The sequence below is a fragment of the Danio rerio genome, chromosome 9 (assembly GCF_049306965.1).
Source record: "Danio rerio strain Tuebingen ecotype United States chromosome 9, GRCz12tu, whole genome shotgun sequence".
Taxonomy (NCBI): Eukaryota; Metazoa; Chordata; class Actinopteri; order Cypriniformes; family Danionidae; genus Danio; species Danio rerio.
Genome location: NC_133184.1, coordinates 5,300,001 through 5,317,551, shown reverse-complemented (window position 1 = coordinate 5,317,551; position 17,551 = coordinate 5,300,001). Strand labels below are relative to the sequence as shown.

General features: G+C 35.5%; 1 protein-coding gene across 8 annotated transcripts in view; it reads left to right on the top strand.

Annotated features, from left to right (window-relative positions):
- The window catches only part of acvr1c (activin A receptor type 1C), a 95,450-nt gene that overhangs the window by 25,480 nt on the left and 52,419 nt on the right, over nt 1-17,551 (top strand). For 5 of the 8 annotated variants that reach the window (XR_012385136.1, XM_073912447.1, XM_021478827.3 and 2 more), the window contains exons 3-6: nt 9,655-9,897; nt 12,159-12,389; nt 13,703-13,870; nt 16,118-16,274. Coding sequence is in view for 7 of the 8 variants with exons in the window: in XM_073912447.1 (XP_073768548.1) it covers nt 9,655-9,897; nt 12,159-12,389; nt 13,703-13,870; nt 16,118-16,274 (799 nt within the window). In the remaining variant the exon portion in view is untranslated. The remainder of the gene's footprint in view (nt 1-9,654; nt 9,898-12,158; nt 12,390-13,702; nt 13,871-16,117; nt 16,275-17,551) is intronic. The other 3 variants (XM_073912449.1, XM_073912451.1, XM_073912450.1) reach the window with 1 other exon arrangement.

Here is a 17,551-nt window from a genome sequence, read left to right as displayed (position 1 = left end):
TTAGACACACGCATTTAATAGTATTAGGCCCATGCCTATAAAGACATTTGAAAAATATGTTTACTGTAGCCTACACGAGTGAATGATTATAAGGCAAACACAACTACTGTTATCACTGCAGTTAATATAAGTCTGCTCGTTAACCTTTGACTATATAATCAAACGGTTTAAAAGTAATTCATATTTCAAACAAAGTTTCAAGCTATTTTTAATATGTTTGCTGCAAAAAGATTCAAGTTCAAACAAATATATATCTTAAAATCACCAAATGGAATCTGAAAGGATTACAGTAGCAAAGCTTGCCTATAGGCTACAAAACTCATTCATTCATTTTCTTGTCGGCTTAGTCCCTTTATTATTCTAGGGTCGCCACAGCGGAATGAACCGCCAACTCATCCAGCAAGTTTTTACACAGCGGATGCCCTTCCTGCCGCAACCCATCTCTGGGAAACATCCACACACAATTTCACACACACACACACACACTCATACACTACGGACAATTTAGCCTACCCAATTCACCTGTAGCGCATGTCTTTGGACTGTGGGGGAAACCGGAGCACCCGGAGGAAACCCATGCGAAGGCAGGGAGAACATGCAAACTCCACACAGAAACGCCAACTGAGCCGAGGTTCGACCCAGCGACCTTCTTGCTGTGAGGCGACAGCACTACCTACTGCGCCACTGCCTCGCCGGCTACAAAACTGAAGTGTTAATTTATAGTTTATCTATTTAATGTGCAATAACAACATATATAATATTTAAATACAGTGGGTGAAATATTTATTAAACACATCACCATTTATCTCAGAGAATATTTCTAACTCTAAGTGTTGTGTTTGCCCGTGCTTGACCTCCCCTGTACACAGAAGACTGTGGCCAACACATTGAAAACAATGGTGCATTCAAGTCATGTCAGATAAATCATATTTGCAAGTTGAACCAGTATAAACACCACAACAAAGACACTATTATGTGTACATTTTTGGTAACATTTTACTTAAAAGGATGTTCATAAGACTTGAAAACTCAATAATCATGTGCACGTGGCATAAATATAAATGAGGCTTTATGCAGGCTTATTAGATTAGATTAAATTAGATTTAAATTTATTGTCATCACACACGTACAAGTAAAAGGCAACAAAATGCAGTTTAGATCTAACCAGGAGTGCAATATCAGCAAGCACAGGATATATGTATAGGTTATAAAGTGCAATTATAGAAAAAACTATTGGTAATATTTACAGGTGGATGTACTATGAACATCATATACAGATTGTATTAGCTATGAACAGAGATTAACAATAGATCAATATATGTACAGGTTGTTATTAATAATCAGAAATATGCAGATATATATGATCATAGTTAGAAATGTATACTGTACAGTATGTGTAACCCCGCTGGTTCTACACCACCCAACCAGCTCCGAGCTGATATTGAACCGATGACCTTCCAAATGGGAGTCGGTTGCTCTAACAAGGAGGCTAATAACCATGGCCTCTAGCGTATGTCGCTAGAGCACCTTTAGAGGTCAGAGGAGTGAGGTTTAACTGCACAGCACTTTACTAGCTGGCCTCCGCTACACTCACCCCCTAAACCTCACTCCCATCCGGGTCACGGCACCAATGTAACCCTGGCGGTCCTACACCACACAACCCGCTCCGAGCTGGTATCGAACTGTTGACGTTCCGCATGGGAGTCGGTCAAGGAGGCTAAAGACCATGGCCTACAGCATCTTTAGAGGTCAGAGGAGTGAGGTTTGCCTGCACAGCAATTACTAGCTGGCCTACGTACAATTCAAGATGAATTATTGCAATTGTAGTGCGATGATTGTGCAATTTTTAAATGTGCAAGTATTAAATAGTGCAGTGATTTTGTGGAGCATAGGTTATGAGGAGAGTGTGGGGGTATATAATGGGGCAAAAGAGTCAGTGGCGGGCAAAGCTCAAAAGGGAGACAGTTCTGGGGGGAAAAGCTGTTACTTGGTCTGCTGGGTTTTTTCCGGGAGAGCCTAAAGCGTCTGCTGAAAGGTAGGATAGAATAGAATCTGTGAGCAGGGTGAGAGGAGTCCTTAAGAATACTACATGCTCAGTGCAAACAGGGTTTCTTCTGGATGTCCTCAATGGCTGGAAGTGGAGTCCCTGCGACGTGTTGGGCAGTTTTCACCATGCGCTGCAATGCCTTACGCTCAGCAACAGAGCCGCTTCCCTACCAAACTGTAACACAGTTGGTCGGGATGCCCCAATGCGCAGCGATAGAAATTCACCAAGACAGCTGGTGACCACTGGTTCTTCTTATGTTGCCTCAAGAAAAAGAGGTGCTGTTGAACCTTCTTGACCAGGCTGGAAGTGTTGGTGGTCCAGGACAGGTACTTTGAGATATGCTTCCCCAGGAACTTGAAGGATGAGATTAGCTCAATGGCCATCCCATTGATGTAAATGAGATCATGTGAGCCTACTCGTCCCTTCCTGAAGTCCACAATGAAGCTCTTGGTCTTAGTGGTGTTAAGGAGCAAATTATTGTCCTTGCACCAAGTTGCTGTATCTCAGATGCTGTATCTCCTCCCAGATGCTGAGATGCTGTATCTCCTCCCTGTAGGCAGTCTCATTATTCTTGCTGATTAGACTGATTACTGAAGTTTCATCTTCAAATTTGATGATGGTGTTGGATCCATTTATGGGCCTGCAGTCATGGGTAAAAAGGGAGTAGAGGAAGGGGCTCAGCACACATCCCTGTGGTACACCAGTGTTGAGCGTGACGGTGGTGGAGCAGATGTGGCCTGATCTAACATTCCGTGGTCTTTTAGTCAGAAAGCCCATTACCCTGTTGCAGAGGGAGGTGTTAATATCCAGTTCTCTTAGTTTGATTATTAACTTGGAGGGTATTACAGTGTTACATGCTGAGCTGAAATCAAGAAACAGCATTCAAGCATAAGTGTTTTATTGTCCAAGTGTGTGAGTACAGAGTGCAGTACTATGGAGACTGCATGTGCTCTTGTTGCCACAGCAGGCAAACTGGTGTGGGTCCAGTGTGGATGGGAGAGAGTCTTTCAGAGGACCAACTGCTTGAAGTACTTCATGATGATGGGTGTCAGAGCTACAGGGCGGTAGTCATTATGACAACAGTATCCAACTTATCCAGCATATTTTATCATGCAGCGGATGCACTTCCATCCGCAACCCATCACAGGGAAACACCCATACACATTATTATTATTATTCCTTCATTCATTTATTTTCATGTCGGCTTAGTCCCTTTATTAATCCGGGGTCGCCACAGCGGAATGAACCGCCAACTTATCCAGCACGTTTTTACACAGTGGATGCCCTTCCAGCCGCAACCCATCTCTGGGAAACATCCACACACACATTCACACACACACTCGTACACTACGGACAATTTAGCCTACCCAATTCACCTGTACCACATGTCTTTGGACTGTGGGGGAAACCGGAGCACCTGGAGGAAACCCACGCAAATGCAGGGAGAACATGCAAACTCCACACAGAAACGCCAACTGAGCCGAGGATCAAACTAGCAACCCAGTGACCTTCTTGCTGTTAGGCGACAGCACTACCTACTGTGCTTCTGCTTCACCCTATTATTATTATTATTATTATTATTATTATTATTATTATTATTAGAGTATTGATACTTTTAATGAGACATTTTAATGACAAGTTCACTTTGAACTGAAAAAAAGTGATCAGTAAAATGTTAATGAAACTATTATAATGACCTCATGATCATCATGTTTATGACAGAAATGATGTTGCCTTGGCAATGTCAAGACCCAACAATCTCAAAGATCTCATACAATGTGGCCTTTGCATTTAAAATGACATCTGAGCTAATGACACTTAATGACAGTTGTCATAAGCATCTTCATTTCATGATTGTAAAGTCTTCTTAAGACAGGTAAAGTGTTACCAAATTTTCTTTAAGCTTCGAGTTTCCAAGTTAGGGTGTGTCAGTGAGAAACATGGAATCTCTACTAAATATAATAAATCCATTATATATCAATCAAATTAGATATAGATCCCTATATCAGAAAAAAGTTGAGACGGTATGGAATTTTTTATTTTTTTTTACCTTGTGTTTTATTGCAGACAATGCACCAGCATATTATTTCAAAAACTTTTTTTTTTTTAAAGTTGGAGCAGTAAAAAGTTTACCACTGTGTAATGTTGCCATTATTTTTCACAACACTTAAAAGACATTTAGGGATCGAAGATAAAATAATCATGGCAAAGATAAAATAAATCAGTTATTAGAAATAAGTTTTAAAACTATTATACTTAGAAATATGTTAAAACAATCTTCCCTCCATTAAACAGAAATTGGGGAAAAAAATAAACAGGGGTTCTAATAATTCAGGGGGCTAATAATTCTGACTTCAACCGTAAGTTTGCAAACTGTTGATCCTCATCCCATCTTTGCTCCTAAAGGACTAGACTTTTCTTGGATGCTGCTTTTGTACCAAATCATAATTACAGTCACATGTTGACATCACCTGTTTCAAATCACATCATTTCTTTAACAATTTACCTGAATACTGCATTAAGTTGCTCCTGTTTCATTTTTTATTTTTATTTTTTTTGGAATGTGTTGCAGGTCTGAATGACAGGAAAAGACGTATAAAAATGAAATAAAGTTGACCAGATAAAACATGAAATATTTTGTGTTGTCTGCAATGAAATGCAATCAAAGTCAATTTGGAAATCAATACTATTTTATTTTATTTTATTTTGTTTTGTTTTGTTTTGTTTTGTTTTATTTTATTTTATTTTATTTTATTTTATTTTATTTTATTTTATTTTATTTTATTTGCATTTCCAAACTGTCCCATTTTTTCTGATGTGAGATTGTAGATCAGTGGATGAAGTAATAGATGCAAAGTCCATGCTTCGCCTTGACTTCAGTTACACTTTATTTTGATGGTCTGCATGTTGAATTTAAGTTACATTGCATGTGCATGCCAACTAATTCTCATTAGATTATAAGTAGATTGTTAGGTTGTGGTTAGTGTAAGTTGACATACTTGCAAAGTTTTTTTATAGTCAGTTAAATGTCTGATGAAGGAGCAGTATCAGTAGATATTAAGCAGACAGTCTAATACTCAAATAGACCATCAAAATAAACACCTTAAATAATAATAAAATTCCGATTCAATTCAAAGCCCTGTATGAGTTTGTATTTTAAAATGTTTAGTTCATATTGGTCTTGCAGGCAGCTGAGCTAATCTATCACACTACATCTCTGAAATATGTGCAGACAAGTCTCCATTTATCTCTTCAGATACAGCTACTTTATGAGGCTTGCTTTATTGCCTAATGTTCCCTTTGTGTTCCAAGCAGACTTACTTACGGGCTGTTAAAGTAGACAGACAAGGCGAAAGGGAAAATATGTTTTGAAATATCTCTGGCTGTTGTCACTGTTGACCCTGTGCAAATGTGGTCATGTCTCAATAGCTCAAGACAACAACCTCCTTTTTCAAAAAAATATTTAATAGGCTGCATAGCTGCTTATTGTAAATATGACAATTCATTCAGGACAGAAAGAATCCCTTGCATTGCTGTGTCAAGTTTAGTCAAGCCACCTTTATTTCTGTAGGGCTTTGTACAGTGTATACCCTAAACGGCACGTTACAGTGATAAAAAGCAGGGTTTCATTTAACATTTACATTTAGCAGACGTTTTTGTCCAAATCGATTTAAGCTGCGGTCACACTAAAGCTTGTGCTTGCAAAATTTTGTTGTATGGCGCTGCAAAAAGGGGCGGGCTTAAACATTATAATTAGACAAAGGGCACCCATGGTGAAAACCATCTTTTTTAAGCTGTTCAGACAGAACTGTGTGTAGGTATAGTGTGTAAGAAGAAAAAATTGAGTCTTGCATCCCAACCTTCATTTCTACACTCTAAAAAATATTGTTATATAAAACAAACAAAAAATTAACGTCTTTACAAAGTTTTATAGTTACGACAACATCTAACAAAATGAAGTTTAGACAACAAACTTTATTATGTTAGCCAAATCTTTCCCTCTTCAATCAGAAGCATTTTTACATAGCAAAAACCTCAAATTTTGAAGTTGAGTACTCAAAAATAAGTTGTTTTAATTAGTTTTTGAAATTAAAATTAAAAGCAAATCCAGTGTTATGTACTTTATTACATGCACGCTTTCAAGTTTAGAACCTCAAATAGATAAAGTAGCCGAAATTGTTTAATTTTTGGTTTGTTTTCAAATTTACTGTTCATGCTTGTAAGAAATACATTTAAGAACAACATTTTTGTTTTTCGGTAATTATTTTATTTATATATATATATATATATATATATATATATATATATATATATATATATATATATATATATATATATATATATATTATTTATTTATTTTTTAATCAAACCACAGGTTTTCATTGTTTTACAAAACAAAAACATGTTCTATCCCATATTATCAATGTTAAAAAAAAACAACAACAAAAAAACTCCATTAGTGAAAAATTGAGTTATCAACCCAATTTCCTTGGGTGGCTACAAGTTAGATATTATTTTAAAGTAACTGAAAGAATATATTTACCTTTTAAATCAGTCACATTTTTAAATTGATGTAATTGATTTAATTGAATAAATTGATCAATTTAATTGATCAATATTTTTCTGTTTTGAAAACTTAATAAAATTATTCTGGCAAGTTTTAATCTAAAAGTTTCTTAAAAGTTTTAATCTAATCAGCATTTAAGAATTTTTAAGTTACAATAATGTATCAAACTATGTAGTGCTAACAGACCTCTTGAGTTATTTTTTAGAGTTTGGGTCATGAATTGGGCAAAGCAAATTGTGGTGAAATCGAGACAAAGTTGTGTAATCTGAACGAGACTAAAGGCATAGCAGCAATTTTTTACTTACTATTCTGAATCTATTCTCTCTATCTAATCTGTCTGTTCTTTTTCTCTTGTGATTATGGTTATTGATATGTAAAAATATTTTTAGCCAATTTGTGAGAAGATATATTTAAACCAAACACATGAGGCAATCTTTTGCATGTATTAAAACCAATTTTGGTATATTTAATTTTTTTATTTGATCTTTTCATTTCTGTTTTGTGGAAAGCTGCAAATACGGTATATGCTGAGCTAGTATTTCTTCCCATACTGATAAACTTCTGGGGCCTCATGTACAAAGACTTGCATTGATTTTTTTTTTTTTTTTTTTTTTTTTTGGCAAATGCATTTTTTAAAGAGCCATTGGGATATAAGGACGATTTATGGATTTTTTTTCTTTTCGCGGTCCCACTTTATATTAAGTGGCCTTAACTAATATGTACTTACAAAGGAATTAATAGTTTGTTACAATGTACTTATTGTGTAAATACATGTATTTACTGTGTACTAATGCTTGATTAAATACATGTATGTAATTACATCTGTAATTAACCTTTGTAATTACATTTGTAAATACACTGTTGACCATCCCTTACACCTTAACCTACCCTTAAACATACCCATGCCACCAAACCTGTCTATAACCCAACCTCTATCCCAACTTAAAAGCACCACAAGTGTTCTCAAATACATTATAAACACAGTAAGTTTATGTATTTTTTTTTTAATATACTGTAAGTACATAGTAGTTAGGGACTCTTAATATAAAGTGGGACCTTTTTCGCCATCAACACTCATGAATGTTTTTTGAATTTACGTGCACAAGGTTACCACGTAAAGGTCCTTTTATTCTTATTTATTTTGCTGTAAAAATGTACAATAAAACGGTCACTTTAATTGTATTTTCAATAGGAAACTGATTTTTAGTGACCGTTTTAATTTTTTATTAGAGGGAAACAGCTGGAGAGTCACATATATTTTTGGTTAAAGAGCCACATGTGGCTCCCAAGCCATAGGTTCCCTACCCCTGTTCTAAATGGAAAAACCCATTATTAGCCTTTTACAGTCCGAGTAAACTTTAATTAATGGCAGTGTGTTAGTCAGAGCTCTAAGAACATTCTATAGCATGCCACGCTGCTCCGTCTATCATGTTTTAGTTTGTTACTAACCTGTACAAAACATAATTTATTAGTCAGGCCAATTCCTTCAGTCAATTCATAAACAATCAATACAAGACATCAAATTCTCATAGAAAAACATCCAAAGATGCATACCTGATTTCAAAATATACATAGTATGGAGCATGAGAGCTCCACACTACGGGCTGATGTGGTTACAGAATCGTATTGAACATCTTGAAACTTTCCCTTAAATCAGGGGTCACCAATCTCAGTCCTGGAGGGCCGGTGTCCCTGCAAGGTTTAGCTCCAACTTGCTTCAACACACCTGCCTGGATGTTTCAACTATACCTACTAAGACCTTGATTAGCTTGTTCAGGTGTGTTTGATTAGGGTAAAAGCTGAAATCTTCAGGACACCTAAACTCCAGGAACAAGTTTGGTGACCATTTCCTCAAACAGTCAAACCAAGAATCTCCTTCAAGGTGGGGTGTGTGTGGAACAACAAAAGTCATTTCCATTAAGAGTTTCTGCCTATAGTGAACACATGGTAATTTGGATAGAAGCCCCCTAGGTAAAGGCTCACCCTTAGCAGTGGTTCAAAAGATACATTAAGTTATTTATCTATTGTTTTGATTAAGTCTATTTCTGAGGGAATGAGACCATTGTACCTGTAACAACGGGGAGATGACACTCACAACAGAAGGTAGGATCCAAATGCAGGTTTTAATCGTTGTCAGGCAAGCAATGGTCAACAGGTATAAACAGCTATATTGAGGCAGTCCAGAATCATAATCATTACACAGGCGAGAGGTCAAAAAGGCAGGCGGCAGGCAGGGAGAACAAGAGTAAAAAGTCGAAAACACAGAAAACCAAGACAGGATAATCGCGTTGTAATGTCATCTATACAGTGAACAAGACTCGGCAAACAGGATGGGTGAATGAGTGGCTTATGCAGGGTTTCTAATCAGTCTCTGAAAGTCCTCAGGTGTGCGAATGTAATCAAGCTAGATGAGTGAGCAGGCGTGAGTGTCTGGGAGAAGTGCATGCATGCATATGTAGTCCAGAAGAGGGCGGAAGTGTAGTCCTAGTGTTCGTGTGAGAACCAGCAATCTCTGGAGAGCGATCGCTGGTTATGTGACAGTACCAGTCACATTGGGACATTTCAAATGATATCAAACATGATAGGTAAAGTCACTTGGATTGAAATAGAACATTCATATTTTGAGATGACCATTCTGTGCGAGTCTACAGAAGGGAGTGCAGAAGATGCTTTAAATGTAAATGAAGGAAAGGAGAGGAATGAACTTTCCCGCATTCCTACCTGGTGGGGTGTGTTTCCAGCCCATGCTTGTATGGTCAAAGACGTTAAAATATTTATGGTATCTCAAATCTTACATCACCACAATCCTTCGCACCTAACAGCTAACATTCTACATGAGACTATCTTGTCTTTTAAAAATACAGAGGAAAAATATCCAAGAAAGTATAGCATGTTATTACGATTGTAATATTTTGTTTTACTCCTACTTTAGCAGACATAGGTTTAGTACACTTATTAAATTTTTTTTTACTGTATAAAACAAGTGAAATAGATGCCCCCATGGTTGTAACAATGTATCTGTGTATGTGTTTTGATGTAGAGCAACCACCTGAGGATTCTGGTTGGAGTCAACTGGAAGTAGCAGCAGTAATTCTTGTACCGTCATGCCTGGTGTGTGTGGGTGTCATGCTAGGAGTGTGTGCTATACAGAACCTACGATGCACACACATTAAATCCCTCAAACAGGACCCAGAAGAACCCCTGGATGACCCAACTCTGGTCTCACCTGACAAATGCCTAAAAGAGCTCATCTATGACATGAGCACCTCTGGTTCAGGATCAGGTGAGAGCTGGCTGTGCCCATTAAAACAAAAAAAAAAACGCAATTGAAAAACCAAAAAGGAAAATTACGCGTTGTATGTTTGTTTTTCGTAACAACATGGTTATATAACAAAATAGCAGCACAATGCTATTGTTTACTCACCTTTAAAAAAAAAAAAAAAAAAATATATATATATATATATATATTTTTTTATTTATATATATATATATTTAACTTCATTGCAGACAATAATAAAATTAAATATTTCATGTTTTGTCTGGCCAACTTCTTTTCATTTGTAAACATACATCTGCAACACATTCCAAAAAAATTGTTGGGAGAGAAGCAATTTACGGCTCGTACCTGAGTAATTTGGTAAAATAATGAAGTGATTTGAAACAGGTGATGTCAACAGGTGATCGTAATCATGATTTGGTACAAAAGCAGCATCCAAGAATGGTCTAGTCCTTTAGGAGCAAAGATGGGCAGAGGATCACCAGTTTGCTAACAAATATGTGAAAAAACATTGTTCCTCAATGAAAGATAGAAAAAACTGCTTGATATTTTACCTTCAAAAATGCACAGCATAATTAAAAGATTCAAGGAATCTGGAGGCATTTCAGTGCATAAAAGACGAGGGCGCAAACCTAAGCTGAACAACCATGGTCTGCGATCTCTCAGGTGCCACTGCATCAAAAATCGTCACTCATCTATAAGCAATATCATTACATCAGGACTACTTTGGCAAACCTTTGTCACCTTCTACAATACATAGTTACAGATATGGCTACTAAGTACATGCGTTTCTGCATGCACAATACTGCAACGTGCAATATTGTTTTAAAAGCCACCTTTTTGTCAAAAAAATAAATAAATTATGTGCTTTATGGAATGGCCACCAGGTGGCGCAAGGAACAACCGCTTTTCCATTGACTTACAGGTAGTTGTCATACAGTACGTGTTATTAAATATTAAATATTTCCTAAAAATTGCAATAAAAAAATTAAAACAAGACTAGTTTTTAAAATACAAATTTATTACATCATATATCATTAGCAAAAAAAAAAAATTGCAATATATAAAGTTTTAAAGTAAAAAAAAAAAAAAAAACTGGCTACTATCATTTATTAGACTAAAAACAAACTGGCTAGTACATTCAACTGCATCTACTGCATCAAGTACATCTTCAGTCACATTTTGGCCATTTTCAATACAAATAATAATAATTTAAACATGAATGAATGAATGAATGAATGAATGAATGAATGAATGAATGAATGAATGAATGAATGAATGAAAAATAAATAAATAAATAAATAAATAATTCTTAAGATTTTTTTTAAGCCTCTTTGGTTGAAAAAAAAAAGTACATTTGAAAATTCCATCCACAAATGCCAGTGAAAACTGTACTGTGCCAAAAGAAAGCCCTATGTTAACAATGTCCAGAAGCTACATCGACTTGAAGTGCCAACGTGCAAGCAATGTGGTCAGATGAATCAGTATTTCAGGTATTTTTGGGGATAAATGGAAGCCGTGTACTCCAGATGAAAGAAGAAAAGGATAATTCTGCAACCACATTCTGCACACATTACAAAGTACTGGCTGCGAAGGAAGACTATACAAGTACTTGATTGGCCTGCCTACAGTCCCAACCTGTCTACAGTAGAGAATATGTTCGCATTTTGAAATGTTGTCCACTTTAAGACTTGTTTGCAGGAAGAATGGGACAAAATACACCTGAAATACGCTTTTAAGTGTTGTGTAAAGGAATGGTAATATTAAAAATTGGTTACTGCTTAACTGTTTCAGCCTTTTTTGAAATGTGTTGCAAGAACAATCAAATTGGAATACATGTTTGTCATGTTAATCATGAGGAACACAATAAATAATGTTTGCTGTGTTGTTTGCAATAAGATACAAGTCAAAGTAAAATTAAAAATCACTACTTTTTCTGATTTGGGTTTGTAAATGTAATATTAAGATGTAATGTAATTTAAATATTAACATCTATTTTTATTTGCTTTGATGTCCCTTACATTGATTCAAAGTTTCATTCTACACACAAAGCTAGGGATGATTCAGAAGACTGAAAACTTGAGTACATATTTTCAGAAAAATGTGCATAGCATTACTTTATACTTACTATTGTTGGTGTTGTTGTTTTTTTTTGTTGTTGTTTTTTCGGCTAAATATGTTTTAAATCACAAGACTTGATTCCTCACTAATGATGATTATATCTTCTTTTATCCTTTTATCTGACAGTTTATATGATATTTTCTCAGGATTACCCCTATTGGTCCAGAGAACAATTGCTCGAACTATTGTCCTCCAGGAGACCATTGGAAAGGGACGGTTTGGGGAAGTGTGGAGGGGAAAATGGAGGGGAGAGGACGTTGCTGTGAAGATCTTCTCTTCACGTGATGAGCGCTCCTGGTTCCGTGAAGCTGAGATTTATCAGACCATCATGCTACGTCATGACAATATTTTGGGGTTTATTGCGGCTGATAACAAAGGTATGAATTGGCAAAAAATTGTTTTCTGTATTATTATTTTTTTTAAATAAGTTTTTTTATTATTTTCTCTATTATTATAATTTTTTGTTTTGTTTTAATAAACATACTGAATATGCTCATATAATACTTATAATAATAATAAAATAATAATAATATATATGCGACGCAACAGACTTTTAAAGGGAATGGGAGATGAGACACTAATTGGTTTATTCTTAAAACACACCTTTAACTCATTAAGAGAATAAGTACAACCATGTTAGACCTTGCGCTGCTGCGCAAAGCATATTTTTTCGTCCTTAAAATAGCAAAAGTGGACTCGAACATGCCCTTAATGCTTTTGCGCCCTTAGACTTTGTGCCTAGATTGTTAAAATAGAGCCTAATATCTCAATCAATACACAGGACATTAATATTGCATACCTACCTGAAATATTTATTTCTTATTTTTTAATGTAATATTTTAGGCTCTTCCACACTGTTTCAAAAATGTTTCAGGGTTTTCTTTTAGGTCAAATGGTTTTTAAGTTTTACGATTAAAAGATTTATGAGTAATTGTTAATTAATTAATAATATGACAGTGATTTTTGTTTGTTTGTTTGTTTGTTTGTTTGTTTGTTTGTTTGTTTGTTTGTTTGTTTAAACAATATACCTGTAAAATTGTATTACACATACTACCAAATTTTACATTTTAGGTTATTAAATTTAAACCTTTTGATAATTAAATTTTAATTTTAAATATTTAACTATTTTAACTTTAAATTAATATTTTTATATGTACCCAGCAGGCACCGGATGTCACACAGACGTAAAATTGACAGTGGACTCAAACCTCAGACTAACTTTGAATTTTGGTTGTAAATGAAAATCAAGTTGACGTCAGATCCCAACGTCAGTTTGAGGTCAGACTCCGATGTCAAGATGATTACACAACATAAAACCAACCAAAGATAAATGTCTACTGATGTTAAACTTTGACGTTGTATAGATGTCATCTCATGATGTTAAGCTGATATTGGATTATGGTTAGTTAATGCCACAGCCTAAAACCAACCAAATACCTGATGCCAGCTGACTTCTAAATATATATTATTATATTAGAAGTCGGCTGATGTCAACAAGTTAAGTAAAATTTTGGTCACCTGACATCGCAACCAAAATAGAACTAAAGATCAACATCATGTGTGCCTGCTGGCTATGAAGCCAACCTGAATACAATGAGCACATTACTATGAACTTTCACATGTATATTCAAAATCTCTAGGATGTTGTTTATATGTACTTTGTTTTTATGTGTCTGTTTTCTGTCTTTAGATAATGGTTCATGGACACAGCTGTGGCTGGTGTCTGAGTATCATGAGCATGGATCACTCTTTGATTACCTGAACAGGTTCACAGTATCAGTGGAGGGGATGATAGTTCTGGCACTATCCATAGCCAGCGGCATCGCCCATCTGCACATGGAGATTATTGGCACCCAAGGTGTTTATGATATACTTTTTGAATATTAGAATATAGAGGGGTAAAATATCAGTTTGATGTATTTGTTTTATTCAGGGGAAAAGGAAAAAATACAGCGGTGTCTGAAATTATTAGAACTCAGGAAATATATGAATATATATATATATATATATATATATATATATATATATATATATATATATATATATATATATATATATATATATATATATATATATATATATATATATATATATATATATATATATATATATATATATCTATCTATCTATCTATATATATATATATATATATATATATATATATATATATATATATATATATATATATATATATATATATTATACAACAGTTCTGTCTGGTTCTCAAATCTGATTGGCTTATAGCCGTGAGCTATTTAAGTAATATCAGCCCCCATACAGCCTATTTACCCTTTTAGTATTACTCCGCCCACAGTTAGCAACAAGCAGAGAGACATTACTGTTTGACAAATATTACTGCTGTTTGAGGCTTTTTTTAGTTGAGAATGTAGTTGTTTAGATTGCAACTATGCAGTTTATTTGTAAGAATAGTGCCCATTTTAAAATATTTACAGTTCCTGAGAGAGCTTGTCAACAGCCAATTGCCTACCATAGAGCAGACCACGAAAAATCCATCAAATCATTATTGAACTGGTAAGCATACCTGCCAACACTCCCATTTTTCCTGGGAGTATCTCGTATTTCAGAGCAATCTTCCGCAACCATTCCGTTTTTTTTTTTTTTTTTTGGAAAACAGAAAACTCCCGTAATTTCACCCACCCCCTTCTTAGACTGTAAATACCACCGGGTTGCCAACTTTGGTACAGTACCAGATCACAGCGGCCGCCCAAAACCCGCTGCATCCTGTCCCGGTTCTCAACAGTGTTATAGGGTGTATGCCAAGCTAGTGTTGTTCCCACACTGATAAACTTCCGGTGACCTGTTATTGATTTTTTTTTTCCATTTTATATGATTCCTTTTACAGAATCGATGTTGTAATGTAATTAAAATACAATCAGTTAAATAGAATTTAACATTAATTTAGTTGCTCCAGCGTTAAACGACACAAAAAGCCATTTACTCACATGCCTCTCAGAATCAGCAGTCTAGCCCAGAAGTTCCATTGATTATACTGGGGTAAAATAAATGCTCATTTTATAAAGACATGGCGGGGGAAAATGTAAAGTAAATGCTCGCATATCAGGAACATGCCTTGTGTTGGCAGAAGGAAAGAAGCTATGTCCGCATGTGTTAAGTGCTTTTTTCTTATCTCAAACACAACAGCAGTCTGGTAGTGATTGCGTCGCTTTTTTTCTGGGTTAATTATTGTGATATCCCAATTGAAACAGAGAAATACTGTAGACTGTAACACTGTAAGAAGATATCTCTGTAGATAGATAGCATTTCATATCACGTTCAGCCTTATAATCTTGAAGTGTGAGCAAAATCAGCTGTTTTGTCTTCACTTTAGATATTACGCTAGAGAGTCATTCAAAGACTGGCTCTAAAGTGACATTGGTAAATTAGTAATGGCTTCTGCTGTTTTGACATCAGCTGCGTTGTGAATGAATGGCGGAAAAAAGTAGTTTCTAATAAAAGGGGTTTTTAGACTGTTTGATTTTCTTATTTGTATACACTATTGTGCTATCAAACTGTTGTATAAACGCAATATCACACGAATAGCAGTGCGATATGGCACGCCTCCCACCAGTGCTGGTATACAGCCATATTGCACTGCTACTCGTGTGATATTGCTCATGTGTATATATGTATATGTGAATATATAAATGATTTTATCTCAAAAACATAACTTCATTGACTTTTTGCTCTAAACATAACAAAAAGTCTTGCTGTTTTTACATTTTAACTCTAATATTTGGTATGTCCGCCTTTTGCAGCAATTACAGCAAAACATCTCTCAGCCATAGTGTCAATACATTTTCCTGAGAAATTCTACACTATCTTTTTCTAGTCTGCCAAAGATTTTGCTTTGAATTTTGTGAAGTAACAAGATCGTATGGCATTGACAGTGAAATAATTATGGCTTGTTTTAAAGAAAATAACCTAAATCTCCTCATGTTGGCTGTATTGTTTATAAGGCATAAGGATAAGTCCGTACATATTGCCATTTTTATGGGTATTTTAAAGGATTTTGTGAGTCTAAAAGAAAACTGTTTGTGAAAAAGTATGAGTGCTGTAATTAAATGACAATATTACTCGTGAACAGGGAAGCCGGCCATTGCTCACAGAGACATAAAGTCAAAGAACATCCTGGTTAAGAAGAATGGGGCTGCAGTGATTGCTGATCTTGGTCTGGCTGTCAAACATGACTCCAACACCAACACCATTGACATCCCCATTAACCACAGAGTGGGAACCAAGAGGTTAGAGAATCATTTTTTTTTTACATATGAATGTTATGATTGAAGATATATAAACTATGAATTACTGTGCCATAGTCTTTGCTTACTTTAAAATAGACTGATTTTCCCTGTGGTGGGAAGAAACCTGTGGGCAAGTCAAAATCGAAGCTAAAATCATGCAGTCTAAACTCGGCATAAGTAGTGTTGTGACCAGGCTCAAGTTACTGACAAATAATGATGCCTGCCGTGTCTAAACTCTACCGTATAGCATTTTTGACACAACAAGACAAGATGTCTTAGGTGAATGTGTCTGTTGGCTGTTATGTGTGTGCTGGTTGCTGGAGAATTTATCAGCAGGACTCTTGCAAAGTGGAAACATCTAAAATAACTAAATTAATAACGAAACTGGGTTTTCGTTATTGTGGTTGCACACTCAAGCCGAGTCTGAAAAAACGTTTTTTTTTTACAAGGGAAACGTCACGCAGTGAAACACGCTCAGTTTCTGTTCGGTTGCAGGTGGAAGTTTAGTCAAGCGCAGTATTTTAGTGCATCACCATACAGTAAGCATTCACTGAACAAATGTGTCCCCACACAGTTCTCTCCTAATCACTTGAGAGACCTCTCGAGCTGTCTTAAATAATTATAAACGTAAGAGTGATTGTCAGATTGAAGAAATTTCATAACTTTCATTTGTGCTTAGGTTTGAAAGTAGGAGTAAACTTCATGAAGCTTGATAGTCTCTTTCTGTCTGTCAGTTTGGCAGTAGTAAATCAGAAATTTGACCATGCTATATTTAATTCTAGTGCTAAAATTAATATGGGAGCTTTTTTTACAAACCTATCTCATCCTCATTTCAGATGATCAGAGAAAGATATTAGACTCTCCATTAACTCTCAGCGAATTTAAGAATTGTCTTCAATCTCTCCCTAATAACAAGGCTCCAGGTCCTGATGGCCTCAGTGCAGAGTTTTATAAAAAGTTTGTCAGTATTTTTTCTGGCCCGTTACATGAGATGATTCTTTACTCATTTGAAAAAAGGGTCCTTCCCTCTTCAATGATGGAAGCTAATATTTCCTTGGTTCATAAAAAAGGTAAACCAGCCGATGAATGCTCCTCTTATAGGCCCATATCTATTTTAGGGGGCTTTAACACCTGTGAATCGATTCAGTTGTTCCGAAACAGATTTCAAATGTTACATTGTTGCTCTTTGTTCTTGGTGCAGTTCACTTTCACACGGCAAAGTTTCTAAACAGACCAAAAGACATAAAACAAGTCATGCTTGAGTAAACTCTCCTCAC